At 42.3% G+C, this 26707-nt stretch overlaps 1 protein-coding gene and 1 long non-coding RNA gene across 2 annotated transcripts in view; one reads left to right on the top strand and one right to left on the bottom strand.

The window, feature by feature from the left end:
* Dhx15 (DEAH-box helicase 15) overlaps nt 1–6616 on the bottom strand; it is a 37638-nt gene extending 31022 nt beyond the window's left edge. The window contains exons 1-2 of the mRNA XM_032917002.1: nt 6378–6616; nt 1199–1634 (exon numbers count right to left, since the gene is read on the bottom strand). Coding sequence (XP_032772893.1) covers nt 1199–1634; nt 6378–6448 — 507 coding nt within the window. The 5' untranslated portion in view covers nt 6449–6616. The remainder of the gene's footprint in view (nt 1–1198; nt 1635–6377) is intronic.
* A 161-nt stretch (nt 6617–6777) lies between these two features.
* Nucleotides 6778–26367, top strand: LOC116912417. Its single transcript, XR_004389459.1, has 3 exons — nt 6778–6950; nt 22460–22554; nt 26170–26367. It is a non-coding gene; the product is annotated as an uncharacterized LOC116912417 (long non-coding RNA).
* The last annotated feature ends 340 nt before the right edge of the window (nt 26368–26707 follow it).

Below are 26707 nucleotides of genomic sequence, written 5' to 3'. Positions count from 1 at the left end.
ACATTCATAAAAATGAATGAATAAGTCAAAAAAGCCTTTCATCTTTACATATTAAAATGGGCAATTATTAAGTTGATTTCAGTATTTTCCTGTGTTTTGGAAATATTCTACCATACCCAACAACTTTTGTAATCAAAATGAGACTCTTCACTGATGGCTTCCCAAGTGTCTATTAAATCCACAATTACTACTAAATTCAAGTTCAGGGATATATCCGAACAGCTGACGGGTGCTCCATGAGGAAAGAAGGACTACTTGGCTACATGTAGTACGAGTGCAATAAATCTAGACATTTCAAAAATCTACAAACATACTTGTCCCTAACAAAGCCTAAGGTTGGTATGTCAGCTCAGTGAGTTAAAGGCACTGGCCATTAAGCCTTACAATTTGAGTTCAATCCTCAATACCCATAGGATGAACAGTAACTCTCCTAAGTTATTCTGATTGCCACATATGTGCTTTGGCATGGGTGTACCCATACACAAACATTCACACATAAATAGATGCAGTAGTGTAAAAAAATATAAAAATAGGCTGCACCACCTATCAACAAGATCAAGTAATGGCTTGTTCATGTTTAAAACCTGTGAGCACCCGATGAGCCCCCTTTAACAGTGTTTAGTACAACAACCCTGGAAGCAGATGGATGCAGGTCACAACCATACTTTGTACCTTGCAGCATTTCTAATCATTTTCTTCTTGTGAGACAGGATCTCATTATAGAAAACTGACCTCGAATTCAGAAACTTGCCTACCTGATTCCTAAATGCTAGAATTAAAAGATTTGCATTATCATAACTGGCAATTTCAACTTTTTTTACACTGTTCACATAATTCTAAATATTTTAACAAATACTTGGAGTAGAAACAACTACTTCAATTGTTCAGGTTTCTCTACTCAAGCACTCAAAAATAAACTTTGTATTTCTAACTCTGTATTGTCCTAGGGGTAAAATGTGTTGAAAATTATTCCTGCCGTACCTACAAGATGAGACCATACCAGTTATTTTCCTATGTGGACTCAGAAAAACCTGAAAAAAACTCTATTTGAATCACACCCTTAAAGTTACTAAAGAGTGCTCATCAAAGGATAAGACAACTGGAAATGAGTTGACAGACAATGGAAAGGACTACCAAGAACCAATCAGCACATTTAGTTTGAACATGAACGTATTTACCATGGTCTTTAACAACTCACCTGTGTTGTTTTACCAGACCCAGTCTCACCAACCAGTACAAATGACTGATGTCTAACAAGAATATCTGTAAATCTATCCTTGTATTCCCAAACAGGGAGCTGAAGACGTTTCTTTAGAATATCATAATATCGAGGAGTATGGGGCAGGTTGGTAAATGGATTAATACACTGTGGAAGTGATGTGTGTCCTGCATGTCCAGTGTGTGTTGAATGGGCAGAATGTGTAGAATGTGTTGAATGAGCGGAGTGGGTTGAATGAGCGGAATGAGAAGCTTTTAAAGGTGGCAATCCAGCACTGATAAGCATAGCATTGGTGGAAGCTCTCAATTCCTTTTCCTTTTCTTTCTCCCTCTCCCGTTCTCTGTCTCCTCTATCACGTTCTCGGTCTCGATCTTTAGATCGGTCCTCTCTATCCCGATCTCGTTCCCGGTCTTTCCTAGAAATACAAAAATTTAGAAATCAGAGTGATTTTAAACACATATCTCAGTTAGTTATTAGAAATTATGACCAGATTCTTCACATACCAGCATAATCATCCTTTACTAGACTAAGTCTCTAGTTTCATCCTTCTAAAACCTTAAGCATGGCAACACTAAGAACTGACCCATAGCCTATTGAAATGGCTCAGCTCCCAAGTCTGACCGCCTTAATTCAATACCCAGGACATAGCCTCAACACAAAATGCAATGTAATTAAAAAACACTTGAAGCTGGGTATAATAGCATACATCTTTAAGAACCCAACACTTGGAAAACAGAGGAAAGTGATCTCTGTGAGTTCCTTGTAAACGTATGAACCTGGATCAATCAAAATGAAATGTAATCAAATTAAAAACTTTCATAAAATACAGAGTTGTTGTAAAAACTAAGAAATTCAGAAAAGTCAATTACTTTTCTGAACTTATTTTAAGCAGTCATTTCTGGTATCTACTACAAATATTCCTAGTGGAGTAATTTTAAGATAATTTATAATAGAAGACAAACAATATGGCTTTGAGTTGCATCTAAAGGTGGTCTGAGTAGTTAGTGATAGAAGGAACCTGTTTACTCATTCATTCAAACTTTACTTCAGACCAATTCCTTAAGTTGCCATAAGGTTTTGGGACCCAGACTAAAATAATGAGGCATTTTGGAGATTAGACAGAAAAAAACCCCTAACTAAACCTGTCATTGCTCATTACTTACAACACATAAAAGTCCATTTCTTGGGACCTAAGTCTCAGTACAGCAGAGCAAGGAAGAACACTCACTCTTCACAGTCTGATGGGGGAGTAACAGTAAAGACCTTAAACAGAACACAGCTAAAATGCTAACTAAACACAGTACTGTGTGAAAATGGTTCAGCCACAGCTGCGGTAAACTTTATCCAATCTTTTTTGTCTTGGTCAGGGTTTCTATTCCTGCCCAAACATTATGACCAAGAAGTAAGTTGGGGAGGAAAGAGTTTATTCAGCTTACACAATTCACATTGCTGTTCATCATCAAAGGAAGTCAGGACTGGAACTCACACAAGGTAAGAAGCAGGAGCTGACGCAGAGGCCATGGAGAGATGTTACTTACTGGCTTGCTCAGCTTGCTCTCTTATAAAACCCAAGACCACCAGCCCAGGGATGGCACCACCCACAATGGCCTGGGTCCTCCCTGCTTGATCACTAGTTGAGAAAATGCCTTACAGCTGGGTCTAATGGAGGCATTCCTCAACTGAGGCTCCTTTCTCTGTGATAACTCCAGTTTGTGTCAAGTTGACACATAAAACCAGCCAGTACATTATTCTTAAAATATGAGATTCTATTCCACATAATCTTAAGAGTGAAGAAAAGCCTCACTAGCCTGTGACTTCTCTTCTATTCTAATGTCCAGGCACACACTTGGGAGCCAGAGGTGAGTTTGAGGCCAGCCTGGTATACAGACAGTTCCAGGACATCAAGAGCAACACAGAGAAACCTTATCTAAAAAGACCAAAACCAACCACCTCCTCTCCCCCCTCGACCAACAAAACAAAACAAAACATCCCAACCCCCACCCTCACACAAAACTAAATAAAGTCTCACAAGCCAACCAAAACCCAATTCACCTGCAGCTTCATTACTACAGTAGAGAAAAAAATACAATGCAAAACACAAAGATTTGCTAATCAGTGAAGTGAAAATTTAAATTAAAAAAGAGGGGCATGGCAACCACAAATGTTGCAATACACTCGAAGGTCTAAGACTCACTTTATCTGCAAAATGGGAACTTTCACTACAAAAGTTTTGTTCATAAAAATTCTCTAGTTGAAACAATGCTTTTAATTTTAAAGAAAATAAAAACAATCCCAATGTGGTGGTTAAAACACCGTTAGTCCCAGTACTCTGGAGGCAGAAGCAGGCTGATCTCTGTGAGCATGGTCTATAGAGTGAGTTTCTAATAGCCAGGGCTATGTAGAGATGCTGCCTCTTTTTAAAAAGAAATGATGGACGGACGGATAGACAGACGGACAGAAAAGTGCTCTAAATAGCACTTTAGTTTACACTGACAATTATCGAGAACAGCATTTCCTTGCTCACGTGCAAGCTATGGTTTTTGAAATGGAACTAAAAACATTTAATAAGCTAATAATGTAATGCTGCCTGGAATATCTGAAATGCACCAGGCAAATACTGGTTACTACTGATGTTCCATTTAAATTGTACTTGGAATAATAATGGGCACTAATATACTGCTAAAAAGGATGGAAACTAGTCATCTACTTCAGATATTTTATATAAACACTACTAAGCATGGGCATTAATATGTATACATTATCTATAGAAAAAAAAAAAACCAGGAAAGCACTTAATATCAATGAGCAAGACAAGACTTACGCCTTACAACTTACTACACAAATAGGCCCCAAATTCCAAGAGCTCAGATATTACATTTTGTATTTAAGAATAAGTATGGTCTCCAAAGATGGAAATAATGATTTGGAGTAACTTACTGCTCTTTTCTTTATACCTTAAAGTGTGAAAATTTCTTGCTCACTGCATCTTATTATTTAATTTCAGCTACCACAGGATTGTAGTGAAACACACACTTCTACCTACAAAGAATCATAATTATTGAGTTTCGATCAGGAATACTAAGAACCATTAGAATAAAAATGTCCTCAGATTTTCCAGAGCTGGTGAGATGGTTCAGAGTGAAAAACTGAGTTGACCCCTGGGGCCAGCATGGTCAAGAGGAAGTATCTAATTCCATGTTTTCTTCTGCTTGCCACAAGCAGTGGTCATGTACCCAAACACACAAAAGTGTGCTGGAATGGAGACAACAGGGTCTGGTGACAGCTGGGGTGACAAAATGAACAAGCCTATGCTGTCAAATACACTAAACAAGAGCAAAAAGGAAGGAAAAGAGGGAGGGAGGGAGGAGAGGAGGGACAGAATCCCTGGCAGTCAAAAGTGCCTTCAAACTAAGTGAGGAAGGGAAAATCAAGATACCAAGCACAAATATTGTATAAACTCATTGCTAAAGAAAATCAGTTCTATAAGAAAAAGTACTCAAAACACTTACGGAACAGCAACAACTGCCCTCCAGAATCTCCAGAAATTAAGGAATTACTCTTCAACTGAACTCTCCTGTACTTACTGACAAATATTAAATACTCAGAGAAAACATGAAGCTACCATGATATACCCAAAGTCCATTTTACCAATGTTATGCATTAGCAAGAGAAATCACCATGATCACTGTGATCAATGTGGAGCCACTAATCGAAATAAATGCACTGAGTAGTGAACACACACATAAAAAAACACTGAAAAGAACTATCTCAGAGTGACCTCTAAGGTGGGAAATTAGTTGCATCTTAGCCAAATGTGACAATCACTACACTTTATCAATCCAATAAGAATGGCATTATGACAGGTGGTAATGTGTAACTACAGTTTTGTTTCATGTTGAGAAAAGGAGATTTCTAGATGCCACTGTAAAGTATGGAAAAGATCACTGTAATGTTGCTCTCCCTTGGAGAATAATCATGAGCTGTATTTCTACCTAAGAACTGACTGAGCTCAAATATGAATGCTTGGAATTTTTGCTTGCGGGAATAACTAGCTGTCTTGGGATGTTGTATTATTACAATGCTTAGTATTACAAGCTTTAAAAAAAACTACAGAATCAAAACATAACAAACCTACTTTCCATATTCAATATTTCAATCTAAGGAGAGCATCAGAACACATCCTATCCTGACCTATACCTCACATTGGTAGTTAGAAAGCAAGCCCAAAAGACTTAAAATCTCAAGAGACCACACATCTGACTTGACAGCCAGTGTCACAGGGCGTAAGAAAATGATAAAAGCATAAAACAGTTTTGGACATTCGGACTTCTGTGGTTATATTTTTTTAATTAACCAAACAGATCTCTGTACTGCCAAAGTATAAACATACAGTTAATTAAAATGGAAGGGTAGGAATATAAGCTAAAGTACATTTTAAGTATGAACTGTGAAAGAAAAGCTGGAAAATGATAATACAACTGCTTACATGCTAAATGCCCCGTCTTTGCAAAAGTCTACGAAAAGGAACCAAACTGCCAGACCAAGAATCGGTGTAAGCATTCCTCAATCTGCACGTGGGTGTTGTTTGTTCAAACACGCTAAGATCACTTTTTGAAAAGTGCGTCCAAAGTCGGGAGGAGATAGAAATAACTTACAGAGCGGAGGGAGATTACGTATTTTCACAGGCCTACCCCACTGATGCTTAGCAAGGCCGGTTTTTAAGCAAAGCAGGAAATAAAGGAGATGGCGGGAGGGCAAGCAGAGGGCGGAAGTTGGCAACGGCCTCTTCTGAAGTGCCTCAATGGAAGGAGGCCGTCCGTCTCCCGCCAAACAGTGCGCCCCGAGGTCGGCTGGTCTTTATCCCCAAGTAGACAGCTCCCGCCGCCGCCCGGGGCCGCTCAAGGGGCAGTGCCCTTGGCCACCCCATTCCGGACACTCTCCCCGGCTGCGGGCCTCACGCGAGCACCGAGGCCTCGCGGCCCGCTCCTCACGCCCGCCGCCCGCGGCCTCGTGGGCACCACAGGCCTCTCACCCTGACCGCACACACTCGGCCCGCGCCCCAGCCGGCCGATGGCAGACAAAGACTCGGCTGCCGGGCCTGCTCCCCGCCACAAGCCAACAAAGCCCGAGCCGCGACTGCGCACCCGGCCTGTCTTACCCATCGGTCCCCGCACGCTTCTTGCCGGAGGGGTAATCCTCCCCCAGGTCCAACCGATGCCTCTTGGACATCTTCGCACTCCCAGAGCGGACGCTTAGGAAGGAAGGAAGAAGAGAGACTCCAGCAGCCGGATCCACACAGAAGAGGCCCGCTGCTCAACTCGCAGGGACCCCCACCCCTCCCGCCACCACAGACCGCTCCGTGCGGCCCGAACCAGGAGCTAAAATGGCGGCCACGACGAGGGCAGGGCCTGCGCGCGCGCCGCCGCGGCGGGCGTGCCGGCGTGTTGCGCGCGCACGCCGCCCGGAGGCGGGAACTCCCGTCCCGCCCGATGTGCCATTGGCTGAATGGCTCTGCGCCCCGCGGGCTCCTCCCCTCTCCTCCTAGCTGTGAGCCGCTCTGAGCGATTGCGAAGGACCAAGAAGAGCCTCAAGCTGTCACTTGCTGCCTGGAGTTCGTTCGGAAAGTTGAAAAAGCCTAATTCTAATTAGGAAATCTATCCAGCTGTGTATTTACTTTTGTTTTTAGGGTCTGAAGCTCAGGAAGGCTTAAGGAAACAAGATCACACAGCTGGTAAGTGGCAGAGCAGGGCACAATTATTTTATAACTCCAGAACAGGAATTTGCAGTTGTTGCGCCAGATTCCCAACCGCGGTGAGAAAAATGTTAATTTACCGTGACTCGTTTTGTCCACTTACCCCAGAACAGTATTTATTCAATCTATAGGTGTTTTGGATAGGGTTCAGAAAATTGGAGGAATTCGTACTGGGCACCTTATTTTTTCTCCAATCCTCTGCCCTAGTCTCTCTCCGTTTGTGTATATATGAGTACATATTAGGCACTTGGAGATGTTAGCCCTATCTCTGTCCTCGTTTGGTTTGGTTTGGTTTGGTTTGGTTTGGTTTGGTTTGGTTTGGTTTGGTTTGGTTTTCTAAGACAGGGTTTCTCTGTGTAGTTCTGGCTGTCCTCAAACATGCTCTGTAGAAGAGGCTAGCCTGGAATTCAGAGATCAGGTGCTGTCTCTGCCTCCCAGTGCTGGGATTAAAGACGTGCCCTAGCATGCCTAGTTGCTGTGCTCCTTAGTAGAGTGAACCCTGAAAGACATTTTATAGACATAATCACCTAGACTGAAGGAAATCAACAAATAACACATCCATTAAGACTCCACTGTAATGGCAAGTTGTTGAGGGAAGGTGACACTTAAGAGGTTGTGTATCTTTCTCCCTTCAGCCTATGTGCTTGCTCAATTGCATTTATTTCCAGAAGTGTGGGGGGGAAAGAATTCTAATGATCAGCCCAAACACAGAGTATCACTTCATGTCAAGATTCTCCTTGACTGCTCCTTGGCTCTAGTCCCTCAAAAATTCTCAAAAGATTAAATACAACAGAAACATGGCAGATGACAGCTTCTATTTTTGTATCATCCATCAGTACAAATTCAAATGAATATCTTTTTGTTACTTTCACAATATCCAATACAACCTTCTAAATGTACATTGACAATCAATTAAGCCAGGGGTAGTAGTGAGTGCCTTTAATCCCAGCACTCCTGAGTGCAGAGCCAAGCAGGTTTGTGTGGGTTCAAAGTCAGTTTGTTTTACATAGTGAGTTCCGGGACATTCAGAGGTACATAGTGAGTGTCCCTCCCTCCTCCTCCCCCTTCACACACACACACACACACACACACACAAACCAGCCACTGAAAAGTCCCATGAGTATCTTACAGGCAATTCCATTCATGAAGAGCCCTACCCTTGTCAGTTGTATTCCTCTTTATAGTTCCTGGATCGGAGGGGCCTCTTGTTCTTGAGCTTTATAAACCCCATGATCATCCTTTTCCCTCCAAGATGTGTGTTGATGGGTCAGTCCTATGAGGAGCTCATGGGAATTACCATCATAGCTTCTCTGATGTAGGATAATGCTGGTCATGTCCAACCAAGAGGAGATAACTACTACTCTATACTTAATACTTAATTGCCTTAATCAGGGTCCTACATGTGAGAATGAAAATGTAGATATATATAGGAATTTCTTAAAGTGAATTATAGACTGTGCTCTGGTTGGTCACTGTCTTCTAACAGAAAGGTCAAGAATCTGGTAGTTGTTTCATCCATGAGGCTGGAGGTCTCAGCTGGTCTTTGACCTTCATCAGAAGTCTCCTCCCCCCAAAATAGGTTCTAATACGAGGGAAGGAATACCCCAGCAGCAGGACAGATGAACTTGCCAATGAACAAAAAACAAGGGTTTCGTTCTTTTTATAGGGGCTGCCACCAAGAAGGTTGAAGAGCACCTCTAGTTCTAGCACTCAGGAAACAGAAACAGGTGGATACCTGTCAATTCCAGGTCTTCCTGGTCTACTTAGTGAGTTCCAGGATAGCCAGGGACCTGTCTCGGAGAAAGCAAAACAAAACAAAACAAAACAATTCTCACAGGTACGCCCAGCTGCTTGGGTTTGAATTGATTTCAGATATAGTCAAGTTGACCTCAAGATGATCCATCAACCAATCTTTAATGTATTCATTCAGTGGATCTTTTTAAGCCTGTGTCAGGCATTGAGTTAAGTGCTAGAGAAATGGGGGGAGGGGGAGGAAACAACAACACGAAAACAGGAGAGCTGTGTTTTCTGCCTTCATGAAACTTACTGAAAGGAGAGAAACAGCATTGAACAGCTAAGTGCATAGAAAGGTGCTTTGACAAGACTGTGACAAGTCCTAAAAATGCCATCTAGAGAGGACTGGGGTGGCGAGAACGAATAAGGGGTCTTAGTCTGGACTGAAGTTGAAAGAATAGATCCTGAGGGAAGAGACATTACATAAGATCCACAAGGGTCATAGAAAGTGCACCACTTGGGAGGCAGAGGCAGGTGTGTCTGAGCTGGAGGAAGAAAAGGAGGGAAGCATTTCCAGCAGAAATCCTAAAACTTTAGAGACTCATGTGTAGGCCCCAAAGAGAACAATCGATACTGGATAAGGAAGTGCCATCCTCTGGATGCAAAGACAGGCCACTTATGCACAGCCTGGAGAGCCCTGCCCAAGAGGTAAGGGCTAAAACGGCAGCAAAGCACTTAAGTCCTGCTTTTATCTTTCCTCCTTTAAGCCGCCCACGCTGGGTTATTCGATCACTGCGATGGAGAAGCAAGCACTACAGAATGCATCTCTGGACCCCCATGCAATTGGGTCATCAGCTATGTGATGTTACCTCAGACCCCAAAAGTTAAGGTCAAGATTCCTTTAAAAGAAAAACAACAGCAACAACAACAACAACAACAACAACAACAAAACCCTAAAGATTCAGGGCTGGAGAGATGATGGCTCAGTGGTTGAAAGCATTCACTGCTCTTGCCTAGGAGCTGAGTTCAATTCCTAGCACCCACATGTCAGCTCACAACTATCTGTGACTCCAGTTCCCAGGGCTCTAACACCCTCTTCTGACCTCCACAGTCACCAGGCATGTATATGGTGCACATAAATACATGCAGGCAAACACCCACACACAGGAAAGAAATCTAACAACAAACCTGAAGATGTCCTCTCCCTAGGTGCCATCCATAAGCTCAGTAGTCCCCAGACTGCCTTGACCCCTGTTCAACCAGGGACAAGTTCTGGTTTAACAATTTGTTAGAATGACTTGCAGAACTCAAGGAAGCAACATGTTCATTGTAAGGGATACACAATCTGGTCCTTATCCCATAGGATCAGGACATAAGACCCTGTGGTGAATTATCGCTCTGTAAGTTTTAGTATAGGAATTCTTTCCTGCAATATTGGAGCTTAAAACATAGAGCTTTGCTCATGCTAAGTATTGTACAACCATTGGCTATATCACCTGTGCCTTGTTTGATTTGTTTCTTTGTTTGTTTTTGTTTGTTTGAGATAGGATTTCTCTGTGAAGCCCTGACTGTCCTGGAACTAGTTCTGTAGAGGCTGGCCTTGAACTCACACAGATCTGCCTGCCTCTGCCTCCAGAATGCTGAGCATGGGCCACCACTGCTCAGCCTTTTTTTTCCCTTGAGACAGTCTTTCTACATAGCCCTGGCTGGCTTTGAACTCACAATGATTCACCTCCTCATCTGGGATTAAAGGCAGATGGCACCACATCCAGCTGTTTTCATTATTGCTGATCCTACATATGCCCTTTTATAAACTTCCTGACCGTTCATCTTTGATTTGGAGTGTACAGTTCATGGAATCCAACCTCAAATACTTGAGCCCAGGAATGATCCAAGAAAGCATATACTGTAATTGGGTAAGGAGTTAGTAATCTATTACTGTCATCAGTGGATCAGTGATATCAAGTAAAACACAACTGTCACAAGGAATTGGTCATGTCACTGAAACTTTCTGTCATGTACTGTAGAACAGACCACAGGAAAGATCTCATGGGAAAGATCCTGTGGTGTTCAGAAAAGAAAATGCAATGTTCTAAACCATGATGACAAGAACTTAAGAGGAGCATTTACCCTAAAATGTATTCATTATATTTTAATTTTATTTTATTTCTTGAGACAAGGACTCATGTATCTTACTTAGGCTGGCCTTCAACCTGTGAGGCAAAGAAGACATTGAACTCTTGCCCCTACATCTATTGTACTGAGATTACAGGCAAATGCCTTGTTACTCTACAATTTGTAGTATGCCCAAGGCAGCCAACTTCTCAAAAACAAGGCAAAATAAAACAAGACCAAAAAACAAACAAGCAAATAGAAAAACAACAGAACTCCCTTCGATTTGCAGCAAGTACCAAGACCAGAGAATCTTCTGAGCAGCTGTGGGAAGGCAGAGTAAACTGAGGACTAAGTACCAGGACTTAACCATAATGGGAGAAGGCCAAGTGAGAACTCAGAATGAGCTAAAGCACTCCCCTTAAGCCATGATAGGAAAACCGAGGGAAACCTGAAGCTCTAGTGTCATGTACCTTTAGTTACTTTTAGTTGACTTTAAAGTCATAATTTTGTTGGCCATACAACCGGGCTATGTTAGCAGCCTCCCACTAGCCTGACTATAGATAACTTTGAAAAGTATCAAGCTGACAGTTGCCTGGTTTATCTTTTAGGGTCTTGGCTCAAAGTAATCTAGGGGGTGAGCTCTTTGATGTCAGGAGACCAACATCCAATCATCAGACAATGCTAACACCACCATTTTAGAAGGTGTATCCAAAAGTGAGCCTACATACACACTGATTCCTTCATATCCAAACACATTTCCTGGTGCCTATGTCACCTGCTTCTTACCTGTTAACTCTCCCTAAACTCTATCCTTAAGAGGCAAATTTGAGCCTTGGACCTCTGTTCTCTGCATGTGTGGGCACTTGGGAGGCCAGAGACAAGAGGATCATGAATTCAGAGCCAGCCTGGGCTATGTACTAAAACCTATATAAAAAAGGCAAGGTGCTGGAAAAAAATTTAAGTAAAAAATTGAAAGGTACTTGAATTGTCTGTAAAATGTTCGTACAGCTATAATAATAAATACCGGGACAGTGGTGACACACACCTTGAGTGCCAGGCACTCGAGAAGCAAAGGTAGGCAAATCTCTGAGTTTGAAGCCAACCTGATCTACAGAGCAAATTCCAGAATAGCCAGATCCAACTCTGTTTCCAAAAACCAAAGGTGGGGGGAAAGGTAGATAGATTAGATGATTAATAGTGTGGTGGTTTGAATATGCTTGGCCAGGGAGTGGCACTGTTAGGAAGTGTGGCCCTGTTGAAGGAAGCATGTCACTGTGGGGGTGGGTTTTAAGACTCTCCTCATAGCTCCCTGGAAGACTATCTTCTCCTGTTTGCCTTTGGGATGGAACAAGAGGTAGAACTGTCAGCCCCTCTGGTGTGCCATGCCTGCTTGGATGTTCTCATGCTTTCTTCCATGATGATAATGAACTGAACCTCAGAACCTATAAGCCAGCCTCAATTAAATGTTGTCCTTTATAAGAGTCGTCTTGGTCATGGTGTCTCTTCTCAGCAAAGGAAACCCTAAGACAGACAGGCAGGCAGGCAGGCAGGCAGGCAGGCAGGCAGGCAAGCAGGCAAGCAGACAGGTAGGCAGGCAGGCAAACAGAAAAAAAAAAAAAACAACAACAACAAATGACTCCCCTCTATCCCCAAAAGTATTCTTAGTACTAGACACCTAGAGTCTCCATTAGAAGAAAACACTAAAGATGGATTGTTGGGAATTAAGGCAGGCAAAGAGATTCCGATTCCTGATTTCCAGACCTTTGTATTCTACTGTTAGGGAAATAGCTCCATTAGAGGTCATTCATTCAAAAGGCACATGGTGCTCTGAAGGGTAGCATGCCATCTTCGTAAGGTGTTCCCTCCAGCTGATGACTCTAAAGTGGCTCTTGGTACTACAATATATGATATAACAGCTGTCCTTGGTTCATGTGTTTGTTCCTAATATAATAATTCAATAAATCTGATGGGGGCTGGCTGATGTAATGGGATGGTATATGACTTTTTAGCATCATCTGTGTAATGGGTGCTTTCTAATAGGTATGAACATGGGAAATAAAGATTTTTACACTATGCTCACTTCTATGTGTTTTGTTTTTATTTATGAACCTGTTGTGGGCCTGTGGATGCCATATTGATAGTTTGAAATCAACCATAATGGAAAACAAATTTTGTTTATCCATGTGCTATGGTTTGAATGTGCTCAGCCCAGGGAGTGGCACTATTAGAAGGTGTGGCCTTGTTAGAATAGGTGGGCTTTGAGTGTGGGCTTTAAGGCCCTCATCCTAGCTGTGGAATGAGTATTCTGCTAGCAAGCTTCATATGAAGATGTAGAACTCTGTTCCTCCTGCACCACGCCTGCCTACATACTGCCATGTTCCTCCCTTGATGATAATGGACTGAACCTCAGAACCTATAACCCAACCTCCATTAAATGTTGTCTCTTCAAAGAGTTGCCTTGGTCATGGTATCTGTTCACAGCAGTAAAACCCTAAGACATCATGTTGCCACTTCTCTGTTTCTATTTGGGCACCACATTGCTCCAAGAACTGTTTTGAAAGGTACATATTTCTCTTTTGCAGTTGGTATGGCTTTGATCCAGAATCCACACCATGATTCTCCCCTTGGAGTTTGCCATAAAACCTACACCTTTTTTTTTTTTTTTTTTTTTTTTACTCAACGCCCTTATACTATAGGATCTACTGGATCATGTGGTCTGAGGGGCCAACTTAAAGCTTTGGATCTCTTTTCTATGTCATATCTATGTGAGCTGGAATACTATTCTAAGAATATAGCCTCTGGGGCCTGAAGAAGCTGTTTTAGTGACCACTGCATTCCTATGATGAGAACTGCAAGGTACATAACTTCTCTACTTTGCAGATATCTCAGTGTGGTAAACTCCAGGTTCTCTTGCTCTCTCTCTCTCTTTTTTTTTCAATCTTTATTAACTTGGGTATTTCTTATTTACATTTCGATTGTTATTCCCTTTCCCGGTTTCCAGGCCAATATCCCCCTAGCCCCCTCCCCTCCCATCCTCCCCCATTGCCTCCCCCCAACAATCTCATTCACTGGGGTTCAGTCTCGCAGGACCAAGGGTTTCCCCCTTCCACTGGTGCTCTTACTAGGCTATTTTTTGCTACCTATGAGGTCAGAGCCCAGGGTCAGTCCATGTATAGTCTTTGGGTAGTGGCTTAGTCCCTGGAAACTCTGGTTGGTTGGCATTGTTGTTCATATGGGGTCTCGAGCCTTTTCAAGCTCTTTCAGTCCTTTCTCTGATTCCTTCAATGGGGGTCCTGTTCTCAGTTCAGTGGTTTGCTGCTGGCACTCACCTATGTATTTGCTGTATTCTGGCAGTGTCTCTCAGGAGAGATCTACATCTGATTCTGTCAGCCTGCACTTCTTTGCTTCATCCATCTTATCTAGTTTGGTGGCTGTATATGTATGGGCCACATGTAGGGCAGGCTCTGAATGGGTGTTCCTTCTGCCTCTGTTCTAAACTTTGCCTCCCTATTCCCTGCCAAGGGTATTCTTGTTCCCCTTTTAAAGAAGGAGTGAAGCATTAGCATTTTGGTCCTACTTCTTGAGTTTCATGTGTTCTGTGCATCTAGGGTAATTCGAGCATTTGGGCTAATAGCCACTTATCAATGAGTGCATACCATGTGTGTTTTTCTGTGATTGGGTTACCTCACTCAGGATGATATTTTCCAGTTCCAACCATTTGCCTACGAATTTCATAAAGTCATTGTTTTTGATAGCTGAGTAATATTCCATTGTGTAGTTGTACCACATTTTCTGTATCCATTCCTCTGTTGAAGGGCATCTGGGTTCTTTCCAGCTTCTGGCTATTATAAATAAGGCTGCTATGAACATAGTGGAGCAGGTGTCTTTGTTATATGTTGGGGCATCTTTTGGGTATATGACCAAGAGAGGTATAGCTAGGTCCTCAGGTAGTGCAATGTTCAATTTTCTGAGGAACCTCCAGACTGATTTCCAGAATGGTGTACCAGTCTGCAATCCCACCAACAATGGAGGAGTGTTCCACTTTCTCCACATCCTCGCCAGCATCTGCTGTCACCTGAGTTTTTGATCTTAGCCATTCTCACTGGTGTGAGGTGGAATCTCAGGGTTGTTTTGATTTGCATTTCCCTTATGACTAAAGATGTTGAACATTTCTGTAAGTGCTTCTCAGCCATTCGGCATTCCTCAGCCGTGAATGAAACCCCATTTTTTAATAGGGTTATTTGTCTCCCTGCAGTCTAACTTCTTGAGTTCTTTGTATATTTTGGATATAAGCCCTCTATCAGTTGTAGGATTGGTAAAGATCTTTTCCCAATCTGTTGGTTGCTGTTTTGTCCTAACAACAGTGTCCTTTGCCTTACAGAAGCTTTGCAGTTTTATGAGATCCCATTTGTCAATTCTTGATCTTAGAGCATAAGCCATTGGTGTTTTGTTCAGGAAATTTTTTCCAGTGCCCATATGTTCGAGATGCTGCCCTAGTTTTTCTTCTATTACTTTGAGTGTATCTGGTTTGATGTGGAGGTCCTTGATCCACTTGGACTTAAGCTTTGTACAGGGTGATAAGAGTGGATCAATCTGTATTCTTCTACATGCTGACCTCCAGTTGAACCAGCACCATTTTCTGAAAATGCTATCTTTTTTCCATCAGGTTCTCTTATGGTATGTATCCCTCAGTGTTACATGGACCCCTAAACTTTCCAACCTTCTAGGCACACATTCTTCCAGGAACTTTAGTAATATGATATGCTTAGATACAGCTTCTCTTTCCATCTCTACATTTTTTATAGTTTGCAGATATCTTCCCCGTGGAGAATTCCCAGGAAGAGCTCACCATTTCAGCATCCCAGTACTAGCCTGACATCATTGGTCCACGTTTATTTCTTGAGTGGGATTAATAGGCACTGTGCAGTCTTGCCATTTGATTCTTGTTCTTGTGAGTCAGCATGTCCACAGGTGGCTGCCATTGACTTTCTTCCCTCTTGATTCCCAGGATATGTTTATCAAAGAACAGTGTCTTCCCTCTGCACACCTGCAATTCTACTAAATAGTTTTATAGCGCCCAATACATATGTGTACAATTTTGTCAATTATATACTTAAACACTTTATAATCATTAACAAAAGAAAGCTAATTAGTATGAGTGTATGAATCAACTCAAATAGTTTTTAGTTTTTATTTTTAAAAAGCTGTTTTTTTTAACATTTATTCATCATATGTTATGAGCACATGCTTCATGAAACATATATAGAAGTCAGAGAACATCTTTCAAGAGTCAGTTTTCTCCTCTCATTATTTATGTTCCTGGGATTGAACATGAGTCTTCTGGCTTAGTAGTCATCATTTGTACAGACTGAACCAACTTGGTACTAACTTAGAGTCACAGTCTCTCTCTCAAGATATCAGATTCTGCTACCCACCCAAGCCAACGAAACAGCGAAATTAATAGTAATAAATGCAGAAAGATGAGATTTCCTTCAAAATGTCCACATTAGAGAGGACAAGGAGATCCAGCCCACCCTCACTCACCATTCTATCTTTGGGGGCCTGAATAGAAATTAAAGTTTAAAGAGAAGTTTGGAGACACACATACAACTGAGTAATCCAGTCCTGGTGCTGTCCCACCATCACCAACTCATCATTGTCTGACGTTTTTCTGGAGACCTCTGCTGAAGCCTTTTTCATCTTCCAGCATGGCATTTTCTGGGATATTTCCATTTCTTGAGAATGGGAAAGACAAGGGTATCCTCAGAATATCTTCATTTCTGCCAAGCCTGTTACAAGCTTCTCAAATTTTGTAGTGTTAGGCATTGAACCCAGGACCTTTGCACGCTAGGAAAGTGCTCTGTCACATCCCTACAACCCTGGCCCTCACATTGTTTAGAGGGGTTTTGTTTGTTTGTATGGTTGGTTGGTTGATTGGTTGGGTTCTTTTGTTTTGTTTTAGGTGTACGTGAGGTGAGGGGCTAAGAACATTAGAGATCTACTGTCCTAGAGAGAAAATATTGTTTTGTTTTGTTTAATCAGCTGTTTGGGGTGGGGTTTGAGACAAGATCAGACTTGGGACTGGCACTGAACTTGTGATCCTCCTGCCTCGGCTTCTCATGCACCACTGCGCGAAGTGTATTAGACAGTTTAAATTGCAAACATACTTCATGAGTAAATCCTGTCATCCGCTGTCATGATACTAATCCCTATCCTTTCATCTCAGCCTGGACACCCCTGTAATCTCTTGTAGAACAGGTTTGGTGGTATTGCACTCCCTCAGCTTTTATTGTCTGAGAACATCCTATCAGTTCTGCATTTCTCAGGGATGGCTTCACTGGGCTAAGTACCCTCGCCTGGCAGTTTCTCCCAGCACTCTGCTGAGAAACTCACAGCCAATCTCATGGGAGGCAGGGCTTGTCCTTGTGTATCTCGTGTTACTTTCAAAATTTTGTCTTCCATTTTTGTCTGCTTGGGTTTTGCACTTTTCATTTTTCGAGACAGGGTTTCTCTGTGTAGACCTGGCTATGCCAGAACTCACTCCATAGGCTAGGCTGTCCTCAAACTCAGATCTGCCTGCCTCTGCCTCCCGAGTGCTGGGATTGAAGGTGCGCTCCAGCACTGCCCAGCTCATTCTCCCTTCTTAACTGGAGAATTTCTCATAAACTAACTTTTTTTTAAAAACTTGATTGGGTATGGCGTTGATATTACTTACTGCTTTTTCCTTTTGGCTCCAGAATTCCCATTTAGTTGTTTTAGATTCCGATCTCCATTCTAATCTTCAGTTAGATGTGCTTGCTTACACCACGTTGTTTTCTTTAGTTTGAACTGCAGCTTTACCTTCTTTCTTGTCTTTCATTGCTACAGAATTGAGCCTAGAAAACCATGTAAACACTTGTTCACACACAAACTCACAGCTCTCTTCTTAAAAGGGATAAGAGATAGTTTCTTCTGGAGCAATTTTGAGTAATAATGACTCGAGAGCCCAGATACAGGTTCCCCCAAATTCCATGTTCCAATGCGGAAGTGGTTTCATGAGGTTTGATCGAATCTTTACAGAACAAAAACAGTCATAAACCAATGCAATTTAAAATACATTTGTGGGTACATTAGAGAGTGAGCAAGATGGGAAAAGCTTTTCTATAGGCCCAAGATGCTATCTGACAACATTCTTACTTTTTGCTTTGGTGGAAGCTAGTGGTTTGATTTAATGGATTAAAAAGCTTTTTGGTTTTGTTCATTTGTTTTGTTTTTGAGACTGGATTTCTCTGTATAGCCCTGGCTATCCTGGAACTCACTATATAGACCAGAGATCTGCTTGCTACTGCTTCCCAAGTGCTTGGGTTAAAGGTATGTACCACCACCCCTGACATTTTCATTTATCTTTATATGTGCGGTGTTTTCCTTGCATGTCTGTCGTGTACCACATGCATGCCTGGTGCCTGTGGAGGCCAGGAGAGGGTGGATTCCCTGAAATTGGACTTACAGATGCTTGTGAGTTGCTGTGTGGGCACAGAGAACTGATCTGGATCCTCTGCAAGAGCAGTATGTGCTTTCAGCTCCCGATCCATCTCTCCAGATCATCCCAGCCCCATTCCTAATGTATACAGTGCAGAACAATTCAGAACACTTGTACACCCATCCCCAGGACTTTTTCACCTTGTGAACTGAAACTCTATACCCATTAATTACTGTGTTTATTTTAATAGACTCCTCATATACCTTTGCTCTTGGAAACTGCTAACTAGAATTGACCCTATCTCAATATTACTATCTATTAGTCACAAGATGTTAGTTTAGACACAGATGTGGGCAAAGATTGACTGTTCTTAGGGCTAGAAGTAGGCCAAGGTAAGATAACTAGCTCTTAGACCTCCAACATTCCAACCCTTCCACAGAACTGCAGTTCTAACCAATCAGGCTCTGCAGACACAGCTTCCTTCAGAAGTTCTCATTCATATACACTCTACCCAAACCTATACCCCAAGTCACCTTTTTATTTTGTGGCTTACTGAACTCCCCTAGAACACAATTTGCATTCCTTGTCAGGTGATCCATAGGCTGTCACTTCTCTGAATCAGATTCTAGAAAATCACAGTTCCTTTAATATTGTCTTTCTTTAAAATGTTCCTGAAAGTCACATATTGTCCCTTTTCCACTTGAAGAAGTAGTCAGCTGTTTCGGTCTTGTTATGGAACTTGCAAGTAACAACTTGTGCCCCAAGATAGGTCTGGCCACTAATCCTCAATAAGCCAATTAAGCCAAATTAAAAATGGGGAACCAAAAAGGGAAATGTATTCAGTGTAGCCACATGGAAAGAGGGACAAGGGAACCCAGTTTGGATCTCTAGGATCCTGAAATGGGATTGAAGATTAAATAGACGGCTAAAAAGTTGTACACTGACGACCTCTCATTTAAGGTGTGGTTCCATCCACCATTAGCCCTTCATTTTCCTCCTGTAAGGTAGTCTGTCAAGTTGTTAGAACTGTGTGAAATCTCTCTCATTTGAAAGAACAGGTTTCCCTGCCAGACTGTTGCCTTTCCCTTCCATAAGCATGAGATTTCTGAGTTGCTTTTTCTTTGGGGTCCATTGTTTGAATAGCCTGGTGACTGAGAGGCACAGGCATCTCTGGAAAATACCTTCATTTCTGCTAGGCCCATTGCACTCTTCCCTAACGTTAGAGAGAAAACCTTCACCACTCAAACTTGCCTAGAGATCCTGAGACTCTTTGATATTCTCTTTCCATTGTTTTTGGGTTTGTTTGTTTGTTGAGACAGAGTCTCTTTATGTAGTCCTGACTGTCCTGGAGTTAGCTTTGTAGACCAGGATGGCCTTAGAATCATAGAGTTTCTCCTGCCTCTGCCTCAGGAGTGCTGGGATTAAATGTGTGTACCACCATGCCCTGCCACGTCTTTTCTGTGAATACACATCTTGTCACCTCCCAGGTGTTGGATATATGGAAGTTTTCTTGACTTTTTGACCCTGCAGAGTGATTTCATGGATTAACAGGAATTTTTCATGTAATGCTGGGTATATAGGTATATAAAGTAAGCATATACAGAGAACATTTACTGATAATAAATAATCAAGGAATGTATTTTAAGATAATTCCTGGGCACACATGTGATTTTATCATTTATTAAAGATGAAAGCAAATTTACATACTAATGAAGTAGATATGCATACTCATTTTTACATAGAAAATTAAATAGCCAGGCATAGTGTCATGTTACAAAGGTCTGTCAGATGATCCTGGGCCAGAAGGCTGAAAACTGATGCTCCGACATATTAAGGAATAGGGGGACTGTCCAGGTGATCAGCAGTCTCTATAAATTGGCTAAGCTTGGAAGCCATGTTTTGTGCTTCCCATATTTTCAGGTAATATTAATCATTCTTGGATTTCTGATGTGATTGGAGACTGGTAGTCTCATAGACAACCCAAGCGGTTTAGTATTGAGAAAGATGATAAATCTGTTAGAGTGGTTTTCAGGTGGCATAGGATCTAGAACCAGGATATAGTCAGGTATAGTTTTTAGTATAGATGACATGGTTAATAAACAAAATTGATGGACTGGGTGATGAGTGTATTGTTGGTTTTATAAATTGCAGAATGGTAATAATACTTAGTTCACATATGTATAGGGAAAAGGTTTTTTAACTGGACAAAAAGGGGGAAATGTTGTGGTTTGCCTTGGAGTTCTCTCTGAATTTGTAAAATAAAGGCAAGAGCTCGAGATTTGGGCAGAGGGAGGAGTCGGGAGCGAGAGGGGAGGAGTCAGGAGAGGGGAGGAGTCAGGAGGAGGAGGAGTCAGGAGGGGGAGGAGTCAGGGAAGGAGAAAGGAAAGAAGTGAGGAGAGAGTTGTCCTGGGAGAAGGAGAAGCTGGAGACCTGGCAAATAAAAGGTGCAAGGGATGAGGGATTTGGGAGCTAGGAATAGGGTGGATCTGCCCAATCTAGACGCTAGATTGTTTTCATATTAATTGAGTTGCGTTTTCTTTGTACTGGCCGATTTGGGTTGGAGAGGAAACTGCAACAAACTGCAACAAATCACAGCACTTAGTAGGCAGAGGCAGGCAGATCTCTATGAGTTTGAGGCTAACCTGGTCTTCATAACACATTTCAGAACATCCAGAGGTAAATATAGAGACTCTGTCTTGCAGAGGGGAAAAGAGAATTAATATATCTGCTAGGCAAGATAGAATATTTGCATTAACGAATCCAACTTTCTGATTGAATTTGAAGCCTGCTCCACAATAGGAATTTAATACTTGTCAAAGTTCATTGCTTTAGGAGGTCTTAGGACCTAGAGGGGAAATCTACTACTGTAAATTTACTAAATGGCCATGTTGTCAAACTGTCTTTTAAATATTTACATCCGTACCTGTGGATCTGTTCTCGTAACCTTAGAGAAACTTCTTTTTGCAGTGAATAGTGGTTAATATAAACTTATAACTGATGGGATTACTGAGAATATGTGGACTGATGAGTGTTCAACCCTAAAAGGGATATTTATATCAACCTTCCCTAAGACTCAAGGAATATCTCAAGGAGGATGCAGAGAGAAGGTAACAGCCTGAGCATAGAGTAGAGTGCTATGGGATCTGTCTTCTGGACATGAAATTCTGCTGTACTTAGGAGTTATGGTTTCCTGCACAAGACGTACACAACATCAAGCCAATGTACATTCTAGCATGAATGAGCAAGAAGCTCACAAGGTCATACTCCTAGCTGGGGAACTATTGGCTGTTCACGGATACTGGGCATTAGGAAAGTATTTCTTCTCTGGGAGGGTGGCCACTGGTACACTGCTCATGCCCCAGTGGATGGCCCTACACTTATTTACATTCCCCCAAAATTTGATGCGTTTGAACCCCTTCTCCAGCAAGACTACCATATAAAGACTCCAAATCTTTCTGAAACTGCCCTACCAGGAAGGGACAAATATTCAGACATGTGAGCCTGTTGGAGACATTCCCCATTCAAACCACAGCACACATCCATGTAATTAATATGCAATTTGATTTATTTTCTAATGTTAAAAGTATATCCATACCAGGTATCTTAGTTAGAGCTACTATTACTGTGATAAAACACCATGACCAAACCAACTTTGGGAGTGAGGAGGAAAGGGTTTATTTGGCCTACACTTCCATTTCACTGTTGATCATCAAAGGCATCTAGGACATGAACTCAAATATGGCAGGAACCTGGAGGCAGAAACTGATACAGAGGTCATGGAGGGGCGGCTGCTTTCTGGGCTGCTTCCCAGGGCTTATTTACCTGCTTTCTTATAGAACCTAGAACCGCAATCTCAGGGGTGACCCCATCCACATCAGTCAATGGGCTGGGTCCTCCCAAATCAATCACTAATTAAGAAAATGCTCAACAGACTAGACTACAGCCCAATCTTCTGGAGGCATTTTCTCAATTCGGGTTCCATGCTCTCAGCTGGCTCTAGCCTCTGTCAAATTGACAGAAAATTGGTCAGCACACTAGGTGTGATGGTTTGCATATGCTCAGCCCCGGGAATGACACTATTAGAAGCTGTGGCCTTATTGGAGGAAGTGTGTTACTGTGGGGGTGGATAACCTCCTCCAAGCTGCCTGAAGATGTTCAGTCTGTTCTTGGCTTCCTTCAGATGAAGATGTAGAACTCTCAGCTCCTCCTGCACCATGCCTGCCTGGATGCTGCCATGTTCTCTTCTTGATGATAACGGAGTGAACCTCTGAATAGGTAAGCAAGCCCCAATTAAATGTTGAAGCTTATAAGACTTGCCTTGGTCATGGTGTCAGTAAGACCCTAACTAAGACAGAAATTGGTACCAGGAGTCGGGTACTGCTGTGATAGGCCTGACCATGCTTTTGTTTGGAAAAATGTAGATTTGGATACTCTGGAAAGCAGTGGAATGAATTCAGTTGAGCTTAATGGGCTGTCCTAGTAAGAATAAGGAAGACTTTGTTTCTGAGGGTGATTTGAACTGTGTAGCCTGGGCCCAAGAGGTTTCAGTGGAGAAGAATTTCAGAATGTGGCCTAGATACTGTTTTTGTGTTATTTTGGTGAAGAATGTGGCTACTTTTTGCCCTTTTCTAGTGAGTCTATCTGAGGCTAATGTGAAGAGACTCAGATTAAATTGCATTGACAAAGGAAGTCTCAGAAATAACCATCATAGATTTTGTTCTCTGGTTAAGTCTCATGAAGAAAATTTTGAACAAGAAAAGCAAGCTGAGAAAGGAAAAATATAAAATATATGGTTGGAGTATTAAAGGGGCACCAGGAAGTGAAATGGAGCTGAATGCTGTGTTCAAGGATATTAAATTGAATTAAGGGAGTAATGACCTTGTGGCAAGATTCCTCCCAGCTAAGTTTAGGTTCAGGCACCGTAGTACAAGCTTTTAATTCCAGGAAGAAAAGACAAGCAGATCTCTGAGTTCAAGCCCAGCCTAGAATAGAGCAAGTTCTAGGAGAAGAAAAAAATTAAGGGGTTGGGGATTTAGCTCAGTGGTAGAGCGCTTGCCTAGCAAGCGCAAGGCCCTGGGTTAGGTCCCCAGCTCTGAAAAAAAAGAGAAGAGAGAGAAGAGAGAGAGAGAGAGAAAGAAAAAATTAAATCCAGGCTTGGTGAACAACACCTTTAATCCCAGTGCTTAGGAAACATGAAATCTCTGAGTTCAAAGTCAGTCAAAGGAAGAAGTTCCAGGACAGTCCAGCTTAAGCAGTGAAGGAGCTGGAAAACAGAAAGCTGGTGATAATGTGATAGAAAAAAGGACACCATGTTCCAGGCCCAGCAAGCAGCAGAACTCAGCAGTTTTGGGCACATGGCTCTGACTTTAGAGTGAAAAATAGAAGTGACTACTGGGACAATTGGTGCTGGTTAGCTGGAACTAAGAAATTAGTGTTGATTAAGAAGAGACCAGCACCACTGAGGTTAAATCTTCTGGGAAATGTTTTTTGAGAGCCGTGTCCTAGAGACAGCCAAGGTTGTACCTCATGCTGCAGCCGTACTTGGTAAGGTGTAAGAGTCACCCAGGTGTACTGGTTTTGAAGGCATGAAGGGGTCATGAAGAGCAGCTAAAGCTTGGCACTGTGAGAGGCCATGAAAGGCCATTAGTGAAGGTGCAGCCTCCACTGTAGTTGACAGCCCAGGACTGAAGGGATGATACAAAGGATTTGAGGCTTGGCACCATGAGGAGAGCCTGTGAGAGACTATTGGTAAAGTCTAGTTGTAGCAGAAGACTCCAGTGTATTGGACATGCCAGTACCTTGGGTTGATCACCAAGAACAGCAGTGGCAGTGGAGTGGATCAACCTGAGCTTAGAGTGCTATAGAGGGTAGAACTGGAGAAATGATGTCAGCCCTTTGGAAGAGTCCAGAAGATCATGTGTGGATCCCAGACATTGAAACAAGAAGTTGTAATGCTGAGGTTGCCTTGGAGACTCCAGGATGTTTGAGATGCCAGAGTCATGGTCTATCTGCCGAGAAAAGCTTCTAACAGGGAGTGGAACCAACCCAAGTTTGTTGCAGTCAACAAAGATGAAAAAAGAAGTTGGAGATCTGAAGACTGCATAGACATCAGACATGGAGATGTTTGGAGTTTGCCCAGCTGGTTTCCTGTCTTGCTTTGGAGATTACAGCTAAGTGATTGCACAAATCTCAGAAGAGACTTTAACACTGTTGAGACTGCTATAGACTATGGGGACTTTTGAAGTTGGACTAAATGTATTTTGCATTATTCTATGTTTAGGTATGGCCCCCATAGACTCATGTTTGAACAAGCCAGGGAGTGGAATGCAATGGTTTGTATATGCTTGGCCCAGGAAGTGGCACTATTAGCAGGTGTGGCCTTGTTGGAGTAGGTGTGTCACAGTGGGGGTAGGCTTGAAGACTCTCCTCCTGGTTGCCTGAGCATGCCTAGTCTGTTCTTGGCTTCCTTCAGATGAAGATGTAGAACTCTCAGCTCCTCCTGCACCATGCCTGCCTGGATTCTGCCATGTTCTCTCCTTGATGATAATGGACTAAACCTCTGAACCTGTAAGCCAGCCCCAGAAGTTTATAAGACTTGCCTTTCTCATGGTGTCTGTTCACAGCAGTGAAACCCTAACTAAGACACCAGGTCTGTGAGATGACCCAGTAGATGGAGGTACTTGCTGCCAAGACTTGAGTTTGCTCCTTAGGATCCACATGATAGAAAGAGAAGTGACTCCTGCAAGTTGTCGTTAGACCTCCACACATGGTCCATTGCATGTGTATGCATATATACACATATGCACTCAATAAAAATGTCATATATATTTTAAAAATATCAACTGGGTATTGGTTACACACACCTTTGATCCCAGTATTCTAGAGGCAGAGGCAGGTGGATCTCTGAATTTGAGGCTAGCCTGGTCTACAGAGTGAGTTCCAGGACAGCTGAGGCTACATTATATCTTTAAAATATATCTAAAATTTTAAAGTAAATTTCTTAATGATTTATTCCCAGCAAATGTTTTATTCATATATCTGTCTTATAAAATATATATATATATTTAATATAATATATAAATATAAATAATATATATTTAAATTACTGAGTCAGGGGCTGAGGTTGCAGCTCAGTGGTAGAGTACTTGCATGTATAAAGGGGGTTTGATCATCAGCACCAAAACCAAATTTCAAGTGAAAATGGGTTGTAAGTGAAAAGTATTTACGAAGTCCCACCTCAATTCAAGGAGCAGTTCTGTTGGGATTGTCAACAGTAGCAGGTTTTAGGTGTAAGAGGAAGCACACCAGCGAGTTAGGTATCCTGTAGGTGAATGTGAAATGCCATTATAAGTTTAGGACATGCAAGTGTGTAAATACACTCTGCTTTCTGCTGTCCCCAGATAAAGCTCCAATGTAATCATTTAGCGAATATCAGCAAGTGTGTTTACAGGGCTTCCAGACAGTTCCTCCAGTGGGCAGAAGGACCCCTTTGGTTGCAGCCTTGAAGGGTCTGGGTAGGAAATGCACCTGACCTGAGCACCTGACTTTCTTTTCTTTTCTTTTTTCTTTTCCCTTTCCTCTCCTCCCCTCCCTTCTCTCCCTCCCTCCCTCTCTTCCTTCCTTCCTTCCTTCCTTCCTTTCTTTCTTCCTCTTTCTTTCTTTGTCAGATTCAAAGACCCTCCCCCAGCCCTATGCAAAGACTCAAGAGCAATCTGAAAAAGCTGCCACAGAGCAGCGAAACAAATAACATTAATAATTATGCTACATTGAAACCAAATCCATTATGCTTATATCTGACAGTTTAGAAGTAAAGAAAACATAGTTACTGTCTTTAGCAGGTTCCAAGAGACCACATCCTCTGAACAGTCCTGTTGTCTTCTATATTCCCAGGCACTAGGTGGTTGGAAAAGATACCAACTTTTGTAGAAGGACCTTCGAAAGCTGTTCCAGTTAACAGAGATGAAAGGATGGATCTATTCAGCGTTGTGGAGGTCCTAACGGATCGGTAGATGGACTTCTGACAGCAGCAACAACAATTAGGCCTTCTCCACATCCTAAATGAATGTTGGACATTGAATGACACCACAAAAGTGCAGATAACAAAGCTTAGGCTAAGGGAGTGTTTTTTGGGAAACAACCTCTTTACTTCAGTAAAGAATGGGAGAAGAGGGAGGATTCTGTAGACTAAACCAACCTGAACACTTAGCACCATCAGCTCACTGACAGCTTTAGCTATCAGGATTCTATCCAAATAGCCATGAGATAACGGGGGATTAGAACATGATCAGACATATCTTCATATCAGGAATCGCTTAATTTTAGCTGTTATAAATGGGCTGGAGAGATCATCCAGTGGGGAAGAGCACTTGTTGCTCTTGAAGAGGATCAGGGTTCAGTTCCCAGCACATACACAGTGGATTACAGCTGG

This window comes from Rattus rattus, chromosome 11 (genome assembly GCF_011064425.1).
Source record: "Rattus rattus isolate New Zealand chromosome 11, Rrattus_CSIRO_v1, whole genome shotgun sequence".
Classification (NCBI taxonomy): domain Eukaryota; kingdom Metazoa; phylum Chordata; class Mammalia; order Rodentia; family Muridae; genus Rattus; species Rattus rattus.
Note: the sequence above shows the minus strand (reverse complement) of the source record. Positions and strands in the feature narration are given on the sequence as shown.